At 37.2% G+C, this 23,179-nt stretch overlaps 1 protein-coding gene across 2 annotated transcripts in view; it reads right to left on the bottom strand.

The window, feature by feature from the left end:
• The window catches only part of LOC124148417 (E3 ubiquitin-protein ligase RNF31-like), a 265,524-nt gene extending 242,625 nt beyond the window's left edge, over nucleotides 1–22,899 (bottom strand). Inside the window, exons 1-4 of one of the 2 annotated variants that reach the window (XM_048398840.1) lie at nucleotides 22,707–22,899; nucleotides 12,943–13,075; nucleotides 12,397–12,648; nucleotides 11,017–11,169 (exon numbers count right to left, since the gene is read on the bottom strand). In XM_048398840.1, the coding sequence (XP_048254797.1) occupies nucleotides 11,017–11,169; nucleotides 12,397–12,630 (387 nt within the window). In that variant the 5' untranslated portion in view covers nucleotides 12,631–12,648; nucleotides 12,943–13,075; nucleotides 22,707–22,899. The remainder of the gene's footprint in view (nucleotides 1–11,016; nucleotides 11,170–12,396; nucleotides 12,649–12,942; nucleotides 13,076–22,706) is intronic. The other variant, XM_046519497.2, reaches the window with a different exon arrangement.
• Nucleotides 22,900–23,179: the final 280 nt, after the last annotated feature.

Raw genomic sequence — 23,179 nt, 5'->3', positions numbered from 1 at the left:
TGCGAAATTTCCTCAGAGGCAGAGAATTGGTGAGCTTCCATTGCATGGATTCAAATTTAGTTTCTGGGTCCCAGTGGTAGGTCCATGTTTCATCACCTGTCACTAGATGAGAAAGAAATCTGGCTTCATCAGCAGTATAGAGATCCAGGAGGTCTCAACAACTTTCAGTTCTCTGATGGCAATCTTGAGCTCTTAGGTTTCGAGGTACCAATCTTGCAGATACCTTGGACATACCTAGATGCTCATGAATAATTGTTACAACAGTTCCAACTGATAGTTGGAATTCCCTAGAAAGTTCAGATACTTTCACTCGTCGGTCAGACAAAATTCTTCTTTCTATAGCAGCAATGGTTTCTGGTTGGGTGGCATCTGAAGGCCTGCCTGACTTTGGGTCATTGTCTATGGACTCCCTACCCCTTTTAAACTGTAGAGACCAACGGCAAACTGTGGAATAGTCAGGATCATCCTTACCCATCACTATACACATGCGATCATGGATTTCTTTTGTTTTGCATCCCTCCTTGGTGAGGAACTTTATTACAGTGCGGTTGTTCATGTTTGAGAGAATCCATGATTGTGACCACCCGTAGGTGAATGAAGCCATCACATCTAACTTATTGTTGTGTCTGGAACTTGTTATGACACATGTCAACCTGATGTTATGACTAGTGACACACCTGCCAAAACTTGACATTGTTTGTGTTAACACAAATGCCCAAGTTGCAAAATTTATTGGACGCCCCTCGTACCTATACAGCAGACAGCAAATTTAAGTTGGCTACAGGTGTCCAACAATGTTTACAAATGGTGAAACAGGCAGGCTACATTTGCCATGTTTACTAACTAAGTGTGAAGCTAAATCCTTACAGGACATTAATGGAAATTGCTCATGTTAAAAAAAAAATAGATACATATCAACTAGACAAATCATTTGCCAAATTTTCCATTTTCTGTCAAACTGTCTTATTGTATTGTTTTTGTGAGCAATTGATTTCTATCCTAAATATATCGATTAATGTCTTCAGAAACTTTTCAAGTGGCAATTTGTTTTTCTTAATACTTGATACATGTATATATTTTTTGCATGCCAGTATGATGTGATTTAACAGAATGTTAGAGTTGTACCAAAGTAAAACAGAGCATTTTGTAAATGTAAATTGTTTTGAACATTTTGCATTCAGAAAACTTTCAACTTTAGCCCCAAACTCTTTAACATGCTTACAATCCCAATATACATGAAGTAAGGATTCAGTATTAGTTTCACAAAATGAGCACAGATCATCATCAAGAATTTTCATTTTAAACAATTCTTTCTTTGTAAAGATGATGCGATAAATAAATTTATATTGAAAATCAAGTAATCTTTACATCTTTTGTACATTTTCTGTATCTGATAAAAACATCTTTCCATGATATATCTAAGTATATATCTGGAGACTTTAGGCGCTACAAGTAAGTCCATCAAAGTTGTATTTAAATGTTGATTATTTCTAATTGTATCTTTCCAGGATTTTGGTATGTTTAATAGAACTTGGTAATAGTAAATAATTGTGCCTTTAATTTGGTATTTTCTTTTAAGTTCATTAAAGGGCATTATATCATCTTCATTACAGAGATATCTAATAGTGTAAATTTCCTTTAAAAACCAATTTCTTATAACGATAGTTACACCAAAGAGGTTCTGATAGTACTTCTTCAATGTTTGTGGAGTTAGTTTTGTGTCTTCTATACAGTGTTCCCCAAGCAGCCAAAACATCTCTCCAGTAAGGGTTAGCTAAGTGTATACAGCTTTTAATATTGGCCCCACGTAGGAATATGTTTTTAGGTGGAAAGATGCTAGGGTTATTACAGTTTTTGTTTTGGAGATGATTTTTGAGAACTGACAGTTTTAGAGAAATTATAAAGGACCTTACCTCTATCATTCTTAGTCCGCCTTTGTCATATTTTCTAATTGAAGTTGTTCGTTTTATTTTGTCCCTTTCATCATTCCAGATGAATCTGTACAATATTTTGTTTTAGTTCATCAATAAATTCACTAGGAGGGTGTAACGGTTCAGGGGGTGGGTATTGGGGTAGAGCTTTGGGTAGCGAATCGTGGATCACTCCCAATACCACCAACCACACAGTTTTAATTATTTAACTTATCAAGAACAATTTCACAATTAAGAAATACACAATAACATTTATTACATTACAAGAATAGAATTATTCTTTTCAGTATTTCATTCTGTTATGAAAATATACAAGAAATATAAAATATGTGAATGACAACTCACATCTCTCAGATCGAACCGGCAATCTCTCTCTCGCCTCAGAATTTTTACAACTGATAAAACTGTCAACAAAGTGACGTCATACTGGAAGTAGTCTCTCGCACGAGAATACAGTCGGTGGAACGTGGGGAAATTGCATTCCATCAGTGACAGAAGTTATTTTACTTCGTGTCACGGCTATGTAGTACTATAATATACAATGCATTTAGATGGACTAGATGCAATTTTGTAGCCATAGAAGGCAGATTTAAGCCATTATGCTACAAGAAGTAGTTTCGTGGAACAGACACAAATATAGGTGACGTCACACGAACTATCACGTTGCCAAATCAAAACAGGTGATTTAGAAAGTGTTCACATTTTGTTTTTGCACATTAAACAAACAGTCAGTAAGATCAGTGGTGATATACGTTAATTCATGTAGCAATAAAGTACATCTTTATGGTTGGATGCTGTATCTCACTGTATACTGACCGAAATATACAAAAGGCTTGTACATTACAGAGGGTTTGGAAGAGAGGAAAATATATGTACTAAGGTTGACAGGGCCAAGGTTTTGACAACAGTAATTTTACCTATCAATTTTAAATTTCTTTTTCTCCAATTCCCTAAAATTTTAGTAATAATTTCAATTCTTTTCTTTGTATTGATTACAAACAGATTATGTAATTTCGAATTAAGCTTTATTCCCAATATTTCAAGGTCCCCACTGTGCCAGTCTAGTTTCAGATCCAGACATAATTTGATGTCACAGCCTGTCATTGAGCCTATCCATATTGCTTTTGTTTTATCAATATTAATTTTTAATCCTGACATTTTATAAAAACCATTTAGGGTGTCAATCGCTGTACTTTCGTCAGTCCCATCTAGAAATATTTCAATATCATCAGCATATTGTCCAAGTTTATGTTCCACATTATTCAGTTTGATACCTTTTATTGCATTATTATCACGAATTATTATTCCCAACATTTCAGCAACGAGCAGGAATAGATATGGAGACAATGGGGCTCTTTGTCTACATCCCCTTTCGTTACAGAAGAATGTAGATAGGTGTCCATTTTGTATATGATGCAAGATGAAGCTTTATTTATAAGTATGTATATCCATTTTCTTATATTAGGTCCAAAGCCAAACTTTTCCAGTGTCAACATGGTAAATTGTTTTGAAACAGTATCAAAAGCTTTTTCAAAGTCTATAAGTAATAGTAAACCAGGCTTATTTTGTAATTTTGTTTCAAACAAAATATCACATAGTATTCGTATGTTTTCGCTAATTCATCTTCCAGGGATAAAGCCAGTTTGGTTTTCGTGTACAAGAGTATAAAGGCTTGTTTTAATTCTGTTTGCTAAACATGTACACAAAATTTTATACAATGAATTTAAGAGAGAAAATGGTTGCCAGTTTTTGAGTAGTTGTTTATCTTTAGTGCCTTTGGGTATACAGGTAATGACGCCTCTATTCATTGTTAGACTTAAAGTGTTATTTCTAAATGTTTCTGTAATGTATCTGTATACCCATATTCCAAGATCTTTCATGAAAGATTTGAAAAGCTCTACAGGGAATCCATCAATACCTTGGCTTCTGTTATTTTTCATAGATTTTACGGCCTATGTTATTTCATTCATGTTAATCGTGTCTTCTAAATAATCAAACTATGATTTACTTAGTTTTGGTGTGTTAAGTTTGTGTAATAAATTTTTGGATTCATTAGTTATTTCTCCACTTGAAGAATATAGTTTCTCATAAAAATTTCTTTGTTTAGTTTAGATGGATTGTCCATCGGTTACTAACTCCCCTTTTTCAGTTATAATACTGTTAATTAGTTTACTGGTATAGTTCCTGTTTTCAAGATGACAAAAATATTTTGATGGTTTTTCTCCTTCCTTCCTTCTGGTTCTCTATTTGTATTCCCATTGATTCTTCTTCTTTTAATTTTTCATAAAGTACTTTATAATCAGACAAGTCTGACAGCTTTGATTCACTTATATTCTGAAAATTTCCCCTAATTTCCTCTTCTATTTGCTTTATTTTTTCCTGTAAGTTTTTACTTTCTTCATTTTTGGTTTTCTTTAAATAAGTGGAAAAAGATATTGTTTTGCCTCTCACTTTCATCAAAAATGATTTTTAAAAAGAGTATCACTGATTTTTAGTTTTAAGTTTAGATCTTCAGTTTTTCTTGCTTAATCTTTGGAATATTCACTGTTTGAATATTCTAGCTTTGTTTCTTCTAGTGTATCTTTCACTATTTGGATATAGTAAAGATAAACAGTAAAGGTGTATTCAACTTCCAGTAGCCCCTACCTCTTTCTTTGCTAAGTGTATTTGAAAAAGTCAATGTTATTGCAGAGTGATCAGATTTGTTTCCTGGTATAATTGTAGAATCAGTAGTTATATTTGCAATGTCTTGTGCGACCAAAAGGAAGTCAAGTTTAGCTTGTTGTTTAGTCTTTTTCTTCCACCATGTGTATTCTTTGCATCTAGTTTTTTTTCTCTCCAAACATCAATTTATAGATCAAAGTTTTCCTTTTTTTCAAGCACTAACTTTCTTGCTTTGGGCTTGTTGATATGCTTATAATTTTCCAAATCGACATCTGGATTGAGAACCCAGTTTCAGTCTCTGCATATAACCATTAATTCGTTTTCAAATTCGTCAATATTATTGAACAAAGTATTGTAAAAAGCAGGTTCATCTTGATCTGGCCCATAAATATTAATCAGAGTTAACCCTATGCCCTCTATTGTGATATCTGCTATTATATAGTTTCCATTAATATCTTGTTTAAATCTATGGATTTTTATTTCTAAAGTATTACAAAACAAAATGGCAACTCCTCTTGCATTTGATTTGTAAGGCGCTATTATACTTTGAAGTCCCCATTCGTTTCTCATTAATGTTTCGTCTTCTTTAGAAATATGAATGTCTTGTAGACATATTATAGAAAATTTCTTCTTTCGCCATAGGTTCATTACTTCTTTACGTTTCCTTTTATCTGCGGGCCCCTGCAGTTTGCTGATACTATTCTTATTTTGTCACCCATATTCAGTGTTTTCCAAACTAAACAGATTCATATTGTTGTCAAGGTGGTTATTTATATCATACATTGGTTCATCACCTACTGAATTGAATGTTTTTAAACTTTGTGGGAAAAACAGATTGTATGAAAACATACAATGATAATTAAAACAAAGTAGATAGGGTAGCGTTTCCATAAGCTATATCCATCATGGGTATTATGAATCAAACAGTATTACCATGGCCACAATTGGTTATGTTCACATAGCCATCAACTGACGTGTCCTCAAACTAGGCCAAGGAAGGGAAGAAACTCATGTGTGAACATGGTGATGTGAGAGAATAACACATCAACACAAGAATATGTTTCTAATGGCATCATAAATCATACATAGTTCTCAGATATTATCATCAGTCAAACAATTATCGAAACCTATTTGAAAATACACCAATACAGGTAGTAAGATACCGCTACTCACTTGCCAGCATTATGCCCCACTGTTCCTTGCGGAGTGTACAAATCACGTGTTCTGTAGTACCGGTACACGTCATAGATAATTATAGCGCTATACGTCAAAATTCAATAACACTGTTTCTACCTGACATACACCTTTTTCAGTCGATGTTAAGATTCAAGAGAGATACATAATCTCACAACATGGACATGTAAGTTTCATGTGCGCTAGGTTCTTGATAAACTGGTAATTTATGAAAACATTTAGTCACATGACATTCACATGATTCTATAAATAGCAACGAAAACAAACTTCAAATCAAAGTGGTAATACGAGTGTCACTGAACGCCATTCTATCATAAACTGCTCAAAGTCACAATAGATGAAGACTTCACCGCACATCATCCATGTTGCACTGTATGGATACATTTAAGACATAATTGCATCGTACTTTGCATTAATGCATACTATCACAAAGCCAAGCACTCAGCATTGGTGAAGCCATCGTTGTTTACTACAGCCTAGAGTTGTTAATATCCTCGTCGAGACTGATATGTAGCCACGGTCGGTCTGCATTCTTCCTGTACTGGAGGGTGATATCTAGCCCTTTTTCCTGAATCCATGTCTGGGCTTGGTGTTTTTTGCGAAGCTCGCAGGCCTTACTCGCTAGTTTACCACAGAGTTTTTTCAATGGTACAGGAAGGTCCGTGCGGATTGAGACATGTCTCTCACGCAGGACAGCGTTTTTTCGGAAACTTGCATCCAAGATTAGTTGCCTGTCCTTCATATTGACAAATTTTATCCTGATGGGTTTTGATGAAAGAGCTGTAAAGGGATTTGTACTCTGGCACGGTAGTCTATGGATGTTGACAAAGTTAATTTCGTCAGCGCGTTGCAAGCCCAGGTCAGTGAAAAGTTTTCTGCACTATGTTTCTGGGTCTAATTCATCTTGTATGCCATAGATCAGTAAATTGCTCTTTCAAAAATAAAGTGCTTGTGTCAATAATTTCGCTTCTGTGTCTTTACATAGTTCAGCCATTTCGTCCCTCAACATTTGAATCTCAGACTTGTTTACGTTTATCTGTTCGGAGTTGAACTCGACTGACCGCAGAATATCTTCTGTTTTAGACTGTAATTTGGTAACTTCATTGTTTACTTTATCAATTTTGTACGTCATTTCATCTGTTTGCTTTTTGAGAGAATCTTTAATCAAAGTTTTCATGTCATCGAACATGCTCACCAACATGGCTGTCGCTGGATTCTCCAGTGTCAGGGTAGTGTCGCTATCAGTCGACGATTTTGACTTAGTTGGTGTTTGATCCACTGAATTAACTTGCTGAGCAGCTTGCTGAGATTCAGTCTCACCTTTACCTCTTTGGCTTTTTCTTAGAATGGCCATTTTAGTTATGGTTTGGATGGACTTTGCTCAGGAGATTATTATGTGCGACCTGTCGCCATGAGCCTGTCAGACTAGGTCACTTTTTTATGGCCCATAGATAAAAGTTAGTCAGGCTTAGAATTTTGTTACCAGCCCTCATATGTGGCAAAGCTAAAATCTTCTCTTGTAAATCATGTCTTGACTCGTCAGACTCCCTAGCAAAAATACTCACCATTGTAGATTGTGGTTAAGCCTATCTGCCACATTGGTAACCATCCATTGTGTATTGACAAAATGATCTTCCAGTTTTCAGGATCCCCCTGAAACTTGAATCAAGCACCGAGAATATCTTTTGCTGGCTTGATTTCTGATTTGGTCGGATGATCGAGGAAACAACATGCAATAGTAGTTGAATAAGTCGTGTTTTGGATAAGCTGATTCTTGTACTGATCAGTCTGACAGAAAAGTCAGTGTATCCATAGAGACAAACTAGTTTGATGTGATCAAATTTGATGAATTCAAGTGACCAGTCACAAGAAACTGGAAGTGTGAAGTTTCCCTACTGATTCCCTCTGGAAATTCAGTGGACATAACCAGTATTTCTTGTTGAGAAACGTTCAGCTCTATCAACAAGTGCATATCTTGTTCAGGCATAACAACCAATCAGCTATCACATATTACTGTCTCAAGAATAGATGATATAGCACATGAGACTTGGAAGCATGTTTCTCATTGGTCAGTATAGTTTCGCTGGTGAATGCTTCACTTCACCAGTGCATAAACACTTTGCTCTCTGTGAAATGTTATGCCCATAAATACTTTCATCATTTCAATTTCATCATGATCTCTTGACCTCTATCTTTCAGAACGGCCACAAATATACAATGGGCAGACGTGAAATATTTTCGATTTCTGACGAATGTTGCTCATTGTCCCCTCCCATCGGTCCTTGTGTAGGCATTAGATAAGTCTTCAGTAAGCAAACATTGAAGTCAATAGACATAGCCATGTTGATTGGTTTCCTAGAGAGTCAATATCGACTATCTCCTCTGTAGCCTCCTTTACGTTGCTTGGAAATGGATATGCAATGTTGAGTTAGCCCTCAAATAAAGGACAAGTTGTGACCTGTTGTGCTATAAACCCTCCTGCTAAGTTCCGACACTGCCTTAGTCCAAACTTGGGTGGGAAATATTGTCTCTGTATCAATCCAAGTGAATTAGCTGGACATCCACATGGTGAGTTTCTCATCCGTGCATTTAACAATGCTATCTGGAAGACCAACCCCATCCATACGGATGGTAACTGGTGTCTCTCCAGGAATATTCCTCTTGAAGCAGAATGACTTAACATTCTCCCATACTTTATAACATCTGCATCAACAATCTCCTATTAGAAGTTTTTGACTGGTCATGGAAATCTTCATACACACTCGGAGGGTTCAGGAAATGGCCATTGTAATTTTGGTATGTTTGTCATTTCATTTTTGGAAGTGGTACCTTCCTGTCATTTCTCCAATTCTTGATGCTTCCAGAGGGGGTTAACTTCTTTGGTCATGTGGACAAGGCGTCCGACCTCGGATAAGAAGATTCTAGGTTCAAATCCCATCATGGGACTTGGAAATTTTATGGCCGCTACACGAGTATGGTTTATGCCGCTTTTAGCAATATTCCAGCAATATCACATGGGGGGTAAGCACAGGAAAGAAGTGAGGTTCCCTGCCTTGGGCATGTACAAGAGGCGTGGGCAGAAAGAGACTATTACTTGCACAAGATGTTTATAGTTTGATGACTGCCAAAATACAGGATTTGTGGCAATGATGTAATGGAAATTTTGTATTCGCAGGAATTATATAGAGAAACTCACCCCAGTGTCGTTTGATATTAAGTGTTGATATATTTGATATCAAAAGACACTTGGGTGAGATTTTATTTATCATCCAACCTCATTCTTCCAACTCTTTCAGTTTGTAGACAGTAATAAGCCGTGTCTTAAGTGTATAAAGTACTGCTAACAGCTTCAGTAGCAGAGCCATTAGTGATGCCATTTGATTGTGACGTCATGGTAGCCATTAGGAAAGGAACATATTATAGGTATTTGTAACCAGCTAAGTCAGGGATGGTTAATTTTTTACAGTGGTCTGGTAGGGTCTGGTTGGGTTAGTTGGGGAGCTTCATTCACTGTTACAAAGCAGTGACATCATGGCTTATAGAATGATCCAGAACTACTCTCATTCACTTCGGACCTAAGTATTGCACTTCCTACGGCAAAAAGGGAATTAGAGGCCCATAGGTCTGCATCGCTCACCTGGATATTTACGCAATCATGACAAAATATACATTTGCATTGTACATGTATATAATACTGCTAATATTTTGTAATTTTGACTCTCAGCATTTAAAAAAGGTGGATGGCAAATCTGACAGCATGAATGTGTACTTCTCTAGATACAAATGTAACGTAAAGATCTGAACCGTTTCCATGTTATGATCCAGGATCTAAATTTCCAGGGGCAAGCCTGGACTCCAGGTTCAGCCCCTCCATTTCTCCAATTTGAATCCCCACCATTGGAGAATGCTTCCAAACAAATATGGTTGATATCTATTTCTTAGATCCGGAGAAGAGGTCGCTTAAAGCAATATAGCCTAATTACCCCTAGGGGTCAGCCCCTCCATTTGTACAATTTTGAATCCTCACCACCGGAGAATGCTTCCAACCTAATATGGTTGATATCTATCTCTTAATTCCAGAGAGGAAGTCGCTTAAAGCAATTTATTACTTGCCCGTAAAGAGATCACCCGTTTAATAAACATGCAGCTGTATTACACATTGTGTTTTACCAAAACACATCCTTATGTAAGTCTCGGAACACGTTTCACGAACAAATATTGAAAGCTCTCAACATCCCTTGGCTTATTCAACGACATTGCATGTGGAGATGATAGATCACTGAAAGGAGCTTATGCATGCTCGATGACCCAAGCAACCTTGTTGCTTTTCTGACGTCACATGGCATTGTTTCGCCGATGGATCGTGCAACAAAATTCAACAAATTACGTCATGGGGTATTGTGATGTGATTGTAAACTTTGAGGTGCAAGGCCCATTCCACAAGGTGTCCATATTGTTGCGCAACAACAGTCGTTAGTCAAGTTAAAGTATGTGAGTTGCGATAACCTTAGCGCTACGATAATTTTGTTGAATGGACACCTGAATTCTAAAGGTGGACTGTTGTATGGTATTAAATTCATACATTTCAACTTTTGACGTGTTTGAAGTATTATTCTGTTAAAACTCAATTAGATTATGCCGTGGATCGTGTAGGTGTCAGCCTATTCACACTCAACAGTATAATTGTAAAAACGTTATAAATGGCAAGTAATAAATAAAATATTAAACTCGCTCCCATGTAAAACCATGAAACTATGAAACTAGTTAATAGTTGTGGTATCTGACACACTTTCGCTCATCAGATACCAGAACTATTCACTCGTTTCATAAAATTGGTATTACACAGGAGCTCGTTTAGTATTCTATATATAGCCAAATTCCCCCCATTTGGCCCCCCTTAGGTCCTAGGGGGTCAGCCCCACCATTTGTACAATTTTGAATCCCCACCACCTAGGGATGCTTCCAGTCAAATTTCATCAATTTCCAATTAGTGGTTCAGAAAAAGAAGTTGTTTGAAAAAATTGTTGACGTACGAACGAGGTACTGACAACGGATGCCACGGTATGGCATAAGCTCACTTTGGACCTTCGGACCCGGTGAGCTAATAATTCAGTTTTGGTTTGATATATTACTTCAAATCTTGGACAATTTGACTTTGAGTCTATGATTCTTGGCTGCAGACTGACTGAACACAAACTCCTACCAGCAGATATTTTTAAATACTCACCCTGAGAGCGTCAACACGGTCTTTGAATATGGGGTTAGAGAATTTGACATATCTCCACAGTTCGTTCCTAAGGGACTTCGGTTTAAGGAGATGGCGGCCATACTTCTCCAAAATGTTAAGTGCCACTGGGATGTTCTTTAGATTTTGTATTGTCTGAAATGTATATATATATATGGTATGCATAAAATGTAACAAACGTGTTGGCAGTCAAACCAGTTGCCACAATATGTACATCTGCTTATTTAATGCCTTGTATGAATATGAGCAGCTGTGTCTTTATGGTGAGGTGAAAGTGGGTATAACATCGCATTCAAGATTATTGCACTGACATAACAACATTCTTGCACGTGTGCCTGTACTAGTCTCGACTATTGCCAGCTTTATACTGCTAGCCCACTCAGACCCAGTATACTGACTCCAAGCTGATCAGTCTTTGTTTCCTCTTAATCCCCAGCACCAGGCAGGGTAACAACAAGTACCATCTGTTAAAGGAAAAGTAAGACAACACAGCAACTTTGCAGATTTTAATACTTTAGGACATACTTAATCACAAATGCTTTACCAAATTAAATTTGAAAAAAAAAATAGTGTAAAACAGACGATAAAAAACAACAGGCTAAATCATCCCCCAAATGAAAAATTCTGCCGAGATTCCCCTTAATGGGGTTAAAATGGGTTCCCAGTGTTGGACACGCAGCAGTTTCAATGATTGAGCTGGTGCCCTGTCTGCATAGTTTATTGGGGGCTTCCTATTGTTATAGGGAAAAATTCACCCGCCCATGGTGATGACATATGACACAACGAATCAGTGAATATCTCAGAAAACATAATGACACAACTAATTGGTGAACTATATTAATATACATTTAGTATATGATTGGGGCTATAATTACAGACAAGAAACAGTATTCTACTGTGGCAAATGTGCAGGTTGATTTACAGTTAATTCCCAATTTTAAGAGGGGGTGGCACTTGTTTTTTTCCGAATACAAGTTCATGATTAAGAAAGGAGGTCAAACTTCCGTTCATTGGTTTCCAAAGACGATACCCAACCACCATTAACACCAAAGACTTTGTCATGAAGCACAAAATATCTCACTGAGCAGTGGGTCGATGCCAACAAATCATGCACAGGCTGGCATGCAAATCTGAACAAATATTCAGTGACATATTGCAGGTTGTGCAGGATGATACTGCAATCACAATCCACAATCCAATTGACTTAATATATATAGGACAATTACATTAGCAAATAAATTGCAATCATGTTTTTCCCTTTACTTGCTCTAGGGTGCGGCTAGGGATCAAATTGAAATGGGAACTATTATGTTTTGAAAAGTCAGTGAACGGTAGAATTCAAAAACACATTCAAACACCAACCTGATTGTTTTCCTGCAAAATCTTTGTAACATTTAGGACAGCATACTTCATAGCTACTGGGCACTTCAAATACACAAGGTCCATAAGAGGGTTGCTGCAATCAGATGCATGTTTGATGGCAGACACAAGGCATTGTCTGCGGTGAAGGAGCTGCGCATCCAGCTCTGCTGGGCCTGTATCAGTGTCGGCTGGATCCATGGAGCTGCTGCACAAGGAGCTATTTGTTGGACCCATTCACCTCATCTGCTTCACCTGATTGCACAGATAAAAAAGAAATAATAATTATCTCCTCTTACACTGCAGCAATTTCAAAATAAACCAAATCTACCTAGTCAAGCTTTTCATAAATGAAACTTTACTTTGGTTATTACCAAAACATATTTGCAGAAAACGGTTATCCCCTGGCATCTACTTTGAGACAGGTCATATGATCGGAGGCCCGGTGTTTATTGGAGTACCAGTGTCTAAAAGACAAGGTTCATACAGATATGGGTCCACTAGCACAGTACGATCTAAGCACTACATTTACTTATTGAAAATCCTTACGGTCACGATCTTAGGCTTCAGCTACAGTCGGCATCCACTTGCACAAAGTGATTGTAGGCTAAGATCATTGTAAGCAAGTTGAAACTTACAATTGGTCCAGACCAATCTTAAGTAGCTAAGATTGTTGTCGTCCCTGAAAAAATTTGACAAGATGGCATGCAAGACAGGATCTGTTTCACATAAATAATCTGCTTTACGTTCAAAAATTGCCACTTTATTATGTTAAACTTTATTATTCGAATCAACACTTCACAACATGAAGAACGCACCACAGATTTAACGTCAGAAATATTGTTAATTATGATAGTGAACCACATAACTATCGAGTCGAAAGCTAAAAGTACTATTCCCATTAATGTTGTAGAATCGCTGAGCTCCCCCTATATTTCTTTTGGGTCACATTCATGTCAGTTCTTTTGTCTTTAGTTTATCATTAAATTAATCTACAAATAAAATTGAAGTGCAAAATCATACATGTATACATAAAAAAAATTGAGTGGGACGACAAGTGGTTTTAATAGTTGAATTTAAAAGAAAAAATATAAGTGTTTCAATAATTTCAAAAAGTTGTATATATCTTCATTAGTTGTAGTACAAAATGTATATGCTTGGGTTAAGAGTCCAAGCGGATGGTCCATTTATTAAAGGGCGGACAGGTTAGTCTATTCTTGTCCCTTTGTCACAAACTCTCTAGCTTGTCAATACAATAGCTTTAACATTATCTAACTACAGCTTTCTTCCCTAACATTTGCACACTTTTTATTCACTCTGATTATATCTATGCACAGGCAAGACATGGACTACATGTAGCTCAGGTTACTTATTTACATTATCTTTTCCTAAATAGAATTCTTACGTATCTATTAAATATGTTATCAATAATGTAAAGTATTGTAACTTTTTACCTATTATATCAAATAACCAAGATATCTTCTATTTCATCAGTATAAAGTGTTTAACATGTATGTATGTGTGAGAGCATGATTTGATTGGTAGTTTTGAATGTAAGGATTGAATTAGGAGTTGGTTTTCTAGAATTTAAGGTAATGGTCATGGTCATGGTCATGATGGATGGATGGATGGATGGATGGACGTATGTATGTATGTATGTATTCAGGGATGATAGTTATGTTATATTTACTTTTTATAGGAATGTCATAATCCAATGCCAATGATGTGGGTATACAGACACACCCCAGTGTCACCCACAGGATATGCATAAATCCTTTATTTTATCACTCACTTAAGAATGAATTTATATGATTTACCTATGTATTATAATTTAACACAACGTGATAGCATTTTATATATATTCCTACTCTTAGAGATAATAAGTATAAATTTATCATGCCATACAGCTACTAGTATTCTTCTAACTATATATAGTGTGTAACTGATATATTCAGTTATGATAAGAGACATTTAATATATGTGTTACTGATTTGTAAGTTCTGTAAATTGTGTATAAATAGAGGTTATCACGCGAGTGTGTTTGGGGATGGTAAATATCCTGTATTAGGAATAAACGTTGTATTTAGCGAGCCTTGGCGAGCTAAATGCATATTGTTTATTATTAATACAGGATACTTATACAACATATACACAAAACAACAATTGCCTACACAATTGTTTTTACTTGCCTTTCGTGGCAATCCATCGGTCTGTCGGCTAGAGTAACTGCCCTTTGTCAAAGGGAAGCTACTCTAACCCTAGTCTCTGAGACTGTCGGACGTTGTTGACAGTCTGTCCTGTCATAACGCAATCTCATTAAAATCAGACTTTAGTTCTCGCTACCGCTAAACAAAGATCTGAAGACATCCAGTTAGGGGTCACGTCAGAATGACCTTTCATCCGACCAATCAGAGCGTTGCTTACCAGATTATGAAAGTGACAGTCTGAATGTTATTTCTAATCATGCAACCTCGAAAACTTTATTCCGAACAATAGTTACGGGTTTAACGACTGAATCCATACAATCTAGCCCATCTATTAGCCATTCCAGAATGTTCTTTTGTTCAGGTTTCAAATTTCTAATCGAGAACTTGTCTAAATATGTTTCGAAGCGTAGTCGCCAATTTGAAATTAGTACCGTAAAGCAAGAGAAAGCTGCCTTCTGATTGGTCATTCCATTGGTCGGTCAAAGTTTGTGCAAGGTCGGTCTGACGTGACCCGTAATGGGATGTCCTCAGATCTTTGTTTAGCAGTAGCAAGAACTAATGAGATTGGTCATAACGTTACAAGGTGCAGTCAGATGTACACACAGTGACAAAACGAAACAAGGTAACAATTCAAACTAACTTTTTTAAAAGAGGTCTACAAGCACAGATATGGAAAGTGATCCCACTTGGCTAGGACTAGTGCCCTCGCAAAATTGTTTTGCAATTTATGTCTCCAATGTTTCCCAAACTTGTAAAATGCCTTAGCTACACTACTGCCCAGAAGTTCATTCGCCTTACACGCATGGGCAACGCATTACGCAACCCGTGTGCAACCCATTGGTCACTCGTGTGGAACCCGTCCGCCTTGTGTGTGATACCCGTGTGAAAAGCGTTGAACACGGGTGTGCACCCCGTTCGTCACTCGTGTGCAACGCGTGTCACACTCATTGGAGGGGGAACAAACTTTTTACCAAAGGTGGACCCATGTTTGGCTGAACCTGGAGGTGGTAACAAGGAGATAACCTTTTGATTTCCTGACGAAAAATGTTAATACACATTTTATTATATGTATTTGCTGATGTCTCATTTTTAGATGTGATTTTGTTGGAAAATATGAGTACTGTTGTGGCTTCTACATGATGTTTTGCGATGGTGTTAAGAGAATATATGATCCTGTTAAATTTTATTGCTATTCAAATGCTTTTTTGTGATTTGACATTAAATGTCTGTAGTACGACTTTCAGTGATCATGTTTATGAGGTTTGGTGGAGCATTGTTTTTATTGGACCCTAATTACTTTATGATGGTTGGGTCTCTTTGTCTCAGCTCCATAGCCATGATGCTGGGAAAGGGCAGCATTTAATTAATGAGAGTAGGTTATACCATGGAGGATACACTTGATGGAGAGGGTTCTACTAATTACAGGAAAAGACCCGTAGACGTGAGCGCGGGGTTGTGTGTAAGATGGCCATTGCATAATGCATGGCCGCCAGGAGTTGTAAACATTGAGCTAAAGCAGTGTTGTTTCACGGGTTTGTTGAATAAATTCCCAGTGCTGCTGTCCATATATCTTATACTTGATCCTAGATACATCATTCTGGCATTTACAATATATATTTTTCAATGTACATTAATGATTTACTAGTCATATCTTTTAGAGTAATTGTCAATTGTGTTGAGCTTACAAGCAATAATTGTAATTTGTGGTGACATATCAATATAAAACGTCTCATTTAAAACATGAAGTAAGCACGATAGTAAATAATAACATTCAAATAGCATTAAAATACAATGATAACAAGATTCATATGTAACCCTAAAGCCTGTATTCCACATCCATAGCCAGAAGGAAAGCTGCTGACTAAACAAAAGGAAGAAGCTTGCCCTTACATATATGTAGACATCATCTGAAAATGACTATATATGCAAATGTTATGATACTGTACCTATCTTTACGAATTATTAAAAAATGGGTATAAAGTTCATGGAGACGAAGGCTATAGATAAAATACTATATTTGATTTTTTAGATGATAAAGTACATCATTTGATAATAAATTCAGTTATTGATATCTAAAAACCGATTTGCCATATCAATAAACATTTCATGATAAAACAAAATCATATGTGTGATATAAATTCATTCTTTAGTACCCATAAATGAATTATTGATATCATATAACGAATAAATAGTAAACAAGAAAGAAGTGAGCAAAGCTCACATACCCCCGTTATCCCCGCTGGTCAACAACACATAGTAAATAGTTTGTTAATTAATTAAATATACCTGTTGCTCTAAGTCAGAGGAACTGCCCTTTCCTTTGTAACCCCATGAGCTATACAAAACCAGTCATCAAAATTTCTAAATTCCATCATGTTTCCATGAAAACAGCAAAAGAGAAAACTTTCAGAATCTTATAAAAGATAAAAAACAATCATAGTGTAGCAAGTTTGCTGAAGCGAGGATACATAATATTGTAAACATGGATCTTACAAAAACTCTACCCAAAATTTATGTTTCACCATGATTCCATGGAAACGGCATAAATAAAAAAATTCAGAATCTTCAAACTAACAAAAGGCACAAGTACTCATTGTGGTAAATGGGTTTAGCACGTTTGGTGAAGCAAGGGTGCATGGTTAAAAAGATACAGGCCGTACAAAACACCCACCCTAAAAGTTTAAGTTTCTAATGTTTCCATGGAAACGGCAAAAATTTAAAAATTCACAATCTTCAAACTAGCAAAAGGCACAAGTACTCATTGTGGTTAATGTGTGTAGAAAGTTTGGTGAAGCTAGGGTGCATAGTTAAAAAGATATAGGCCGTACAAAACACCCACCCTAAAAGTTTAAGTTTCTTAATGTGTCCATGGAAACGGCAAAACTAAAAAAATTCACAATCTTCAAACTAGCAAAAAGGCAGAAGTACTCATTGTGGTAAATGGGTGTAGGAAGTTTGGTGAAGCTAGGGTGCATGGTTAAAAAGTTATGGGCCGTACAAAAGCTCAGACAGAAGGACGGATGGAATGCCATACATCGTACTTATTCAGGAATGACACATCATCGTGAGATATATGTACTCCATACACATGCATCACACGGTACTTTGATTCTATAGCACAGAAAAGCGTTACCCCGAGTTACTGTGTAACGGTTCACCCCTTGTTTTCAGACGTGTCATTCAGACAAATAAGTCAGGTGTGACAGATATCAAAATCTCACCGGTTATAAAGATTTGATACATGCCGACTGACACTCTTGATGGGTCAGTGATTAAGACAACAGATCAATACACACGCTTCCTATTCAGTATGTACATATGGCTGTGTGTTACATGGTATGTATGGCTGTATGTATGATTAAATGTATGTAAATTATGTATGTGTATTTATGTGCGTGTGTGCGTGCATGTGTGTAAATGTATGTAAGCCTAGATTACAAAATAAATGCTTCGGTCGTTTGAAGCCAGAGGGCAGAGGTATTCCCGGGAAAGAAGCCTACTCTCGCAGTTGGTCACTAGAGCTGAAACTACTCGCGGATTTGTTTTTGAATAAGCCGAATGGAGCAGAGTAAGCTTAGGGATTATCGCCTGTTGTGTGAAAACAATGTTTCACAAAGATCGACGTCCTGTCCCTATGAACAAACCTACAGATTATGGATTGAACGTCAAAAGTGTCTGTCAGATTTCTTAATGCTCAATTACTTTTGCTGGAGAATATGTTTCTTGTACAAGCGCTATAAAACATGTTAACATAAAAATATATGAATGTTGAGGCTGGGCTTCACTTCAATTTTCCTTTATTTAGCAAGCCCCTCATACTGAAAAACAGCCTAACTGTTACTATATCCTGCTATGCTTTACATCTAACAAAGCTATACATTACTTATATATTAGGGCTTAATTTTGTTAATATGTTCTAGTATTATATTTGATATATCCGTATTTACATATATACATCATTTATAATTTATAGTCAACATATATACCTATAAATCTTTGCTATACTCAATAATGTAATGTAATGTAATGTAATGTAATGTAATGTAATACATTGAACTCCCCCCCCCCCCCCCCAATTAAGTATGGTGGTTTATATCTATTAAATAAGCATATTATTTTTTATTCAACCCCACCTACCCCGTCGACGAAATACAGGACTGTGAAGTTGACGTAAAACCTAAAACTTGATGATGATAATAAATGAATGTTAATGCAACAAGCGTTGCTTGTGAAGATATATTGAATACATTTGACACATTAACATATTTCAACACCTTTTTTAACTGTAAAATTAGATACATTGAAACGTAAGTAGCATATAACTGTTGAAATTAAAAGGTCTACAAGAATATGTATTTCTTATAATAGAAGGTCCATAAGGGTATTTAGTATTTCGTTATGAAAAAATAGTTCTCTTGATATTTATACTGGACATTTCCCCACACCCCACTTTTTGTTTGTTTATGGTAAAAGTTAATGAGGAGGTTTGGTGGGGGACTACAGGCCAACACTGCCAATGTTTAGAAATGAATGGGAGAAGGAAGTAAAGATGGTTTTAGAGGTCTTAGGGACAGTTTCATTGAACATTGTATTAAGTGTGGAATCTTTGATTCTGATACCAGTCTAACTTGAAACATTTCAGTGACTGGCTGAAGGTCAGGTCACAGGCAAAGCAAATAGCTAGTCATGCAATCAGTTCCCATAAAACTTATTCACTTTGGTTCGAGAGAGCTGACAAAAGTTGACTTTCCAACCTGGACAAGAAATGTTGCCACTGCTACCTTCTATGCCAAATACAGGGCTGTACCTGACAACCCAAAGGCGAAGCCCAAGGGATATTGTCCGAAATGTGGAAGTGAAAACCATTTCTTAAATGCTTGTTTTGAAATCAAGAATATGACTTTTGATGATATGATGGAATCGCTGAAAGGACACTGTAAAAAATGATGACGTAACCATAAGGTGGAAGATTGTAATTTAAAGAAACAATGAACTCCATCTTATGATTCTACACAATGCCAACCACCACCAAGAGCAAAAGATATTGATCACCCCTCAAGGCCATATTCCACAATGCTGAAGGTGGTTGAAGTAATACTTCATGGACCAGCCTGAAGCAAAGAAGCTCACGCCATACTGGATGATGGATCCCAGAGATTGATGCTCATGTCACCAGTTGTAGAGCAACTTGGGTTTTCTTCAACACCAGACAAGATACTTCTGACCATAATTCGATGAGAGCCATACATGTGTGAAGGTCAATCAGTTGACTTATACATTTCATCAAGAGAGAATCCAAAGTTACGATTCTCTGTGATAAGAGCTTTGACCTCTGGTAAACTTGCCCTTTCTGAGTATACACATCTGAGCTAATTGTACCAGATCAGCCTATCCAGTTTGGACCTCCAGCAAAACACCAGTGGCTGTTCATACTAGACTAGGATGGACCATCACTCATGCCCCTCCCAACAGAACATCATTGTTTTTTTACTGCACATGAACAACAAGTCACTGACCTTCACATGCATGTGAAGAGACTATGGCAGATGGATGTCCTACCTTACAGCACAAAGGACGTAAACCGGTCAAAACAAGATCAGCAGGCTGTTACGGTCCTTTAATCTGAAACTGAGAGATCAATGTCCAAGGGGTGATGCGGCATGCTACACCTGTGCAAGATGGCACACAGTTTCGATTCCATACTACCAAACCTTCAACGAACCGAGAAACACTTGCAGGGTCATCCAGAATCGGCAGATACACAACGAACTAAACCACAAGATGGTTGATGCAGGCTCAGTACGAGGCATCTCAACAGACAAGGCGGAAAACAGTGACGACTCGTGCATCACAATGATAAATCAAGACTTGTATTTACTATTCATATGAATCCGGGGGTCAGAATCTTCATAAAAAGATATTACCAAGACCCAAGCTAGGACCTTTCTTATAGTATACTGAGTATTACTGAGATTTGGGAAAAACCCTGTGGGATTCTCTGGGGATATTACATGATTAAAGGGATGTTCTACTAAGTTAGGTTGTTGGACAATACAAGCCTCTCTTGCAATTCCTATGGCGTGGCCTTGTTGAGGATAGAGACCCAGATATCTATCAGTGGGGAGTGCTGCCTTATGGGACGACATGTGACGAGAGGCAAAACCCTGAAGGACCTCTGTGAGGAATCTCTATGAAGACTTGGTCCCCCTTTCCTCTCTGCCACAAGATCAGTGGCCTCAAAAAGTGACTCATGATGTCGATGAGGATAGCGCTGAACTGAGATGTAGATCCTGCCAAATGTAGCAGCTGGGATGACCTTGTCAACAAAACCATGCAGGTGACACTGAAATGCAACTGTTACGTGACAGTGTTCAAGTGCAGAGTTTCCCGTGTGAAATAGCAGCACTTAAAAGTGGTGAGGAATTGCCTTCCAACATTAAATTTGCATAACTGGACCCAATCTACAATGAAGACCATGGAGACGTGTGGGTGGATGTCTGGGAAGAGCTGAGTACCCACCAGGAGATGTTAAACATACAATTGTCAAAGACCCCAGACACCCAACTACTCGCTTACTAATCGGAAAATATTTGACGAGGAACCTTACTCAGTGGTGCAGAGCATGTATTTGTAGAAATTAGACGCAATTATTAGGATCCTAAGGGGACGTGAGTCAGTTCACAGTCACCAAAGGAAGTGTGGTTTCTGCCAGAAGTGGTGAGCCAAACCAGCAGTTCCTAAGATGGCAGACTTGCCACCATTACGAGTGACATTCCTCAAACCCCCTTTCTTTTCTACTAGAACAGATTGCTTGAAAATGAGATCATCAGTCTTCGAAGATGGCACCACAGTCAGATACTTGCCGAACACTTCTGGAAACATTTTCTTCAAGACTATCTACCTAACCCTCAGTTACGTCAGTAATGGCAGCATGATCAAAAGGATCATAGTGACATAAACTGTGGTGACGTTGTAATTATCCTTGATCCTCAAAGTGTGAGAGCCTCTTGGTTGGTTGGTAGAGTAGTTGAAACTTAACCTGGGAGTGATGGTAGGATTCGCTCAGTCACTGTGGGTGTTGGTGATCAGAGAATCTTCAGGCCGGTGTGTCAACTCATCAGATGTCCTGAATGTCAGCATGAGAATATCAGTGACTGAATAGTCATATTTCAAAATGAGAAAGGAACTGTTACTGATAAGTTGTCCTGGTTATCGGTTTTGACCAAAGATGACATTTATTCTGTTAAGAAGTTTAGTTGCCAATTTGTGGTTTTCGCCTGGATAACAGAGGACAAGTCAAAGTGGACAGTAATTGCCTAGATTTTTGGTGGGTTGTTGTTGTATGAAATAAAGGAAGATGGCGGTTTGACCACGCTTTCTGTCTTGCCTATGGGCGGCCTGTGTGCCTTTACCATATTTTTAAATTTATGTAAACAAGAAACAAGAATAGTCCCAACACAGACACAAGAGGTACAGATTTAACAGTTCAGGTGTACTCCTTTTACATTCAAGTACACAGTGCTTCCTCTCTTAAAGATATTCAATACTTAATCAAAGCCAGGGGATTACCTCAAAATCTATAATTTTAAAATTTTCAAGCAATTATCTTTGTGTTGCTTATGAAATAAGAAAGCCAAAGATGGGAAGACATATTTATGATGAAACATATTGACTGGGGGCAGTGCTTTACACTCAGGCCAATGACCTACTTTACACTACCCCAGGTCTATGACATACTTTACACTATCCCAGGTCCATGACCAATATATTTGTCCGTTTTGAACAGAGAAATGGGCCGTTGTGGCGTAGGACCGTTTTGGCTCATGTCCGTGTTGACTTACATGTCCATGAGTCAACTTAAAGAAGCTTTTGTGTTTAAAAAAACCCACGAATAGTTTATTAGAATTCTCGGAATAGTACATAACGCAAATATACGATGTAAGCTGTATTCAAGACATATTGTATATGTGATCTATACTGATATTAATCCGTGGCACACAATCCCGAGAATTTTCAGTCCATGTCCCGTCCACACATTCCTGTCAATGTTCACTACTCATTCCAATACTTAGGATTCAATCTGAACCTTATATCAACTCTCAATACCTGTTGCAAATAATCCTTGAAGCTTCCTCCTGGATTCTCGTACTTTGGCCGCTTTGGTGTCACAACACCAGGAAGTGTGAGGTTATCTCCCTTTAATAGATAGCAAGACATGTTCATCCATAATATTTCACACTTTTGTTAATCCGTTCATTTTCAGAAAAAAAAGATACGATTCATTAGTACGATATCCAAATTCTAAGACATATTATTCATTTGACCATACATACTTTATAGACAACGTGTCGGGTCATTTACTCTCACGAATACTTATCGATTATCTACTTGGGAATTCCCATCTACTGTTATTAATAGGATATGAATCATTTTCATGCTGAGAATTTTCAAAATATATATATCCGAGGCGTATCCAGGCTTTTGAATAAGAGATGTCGCGACGCTGACATAGCAAACATGAGACGTTGTTTCACCATTTATTACCAATTTTATTACTAAAACCACAAATACGATTTTTA

This window comes from Haliotis rufescens, unplaced genomic scaffold (assembly GCF_023055435.1).
Source record: "Haliotis rufescens isolate VD_foot unplaced genomic scaffold, xgHalRufe1.0.p SCAF_19, whole genome shotgun sequence".
NCBI classification, from domain to species: Eukaryota; Metazoa; Mollusca; class Gastropoda; order Lepetellida; family Haliotidae; genus Haliotis; species Haliotis rufescens.
This window is presented reverse-complemented; position numbering and strand designations above follow the sequence as displayed.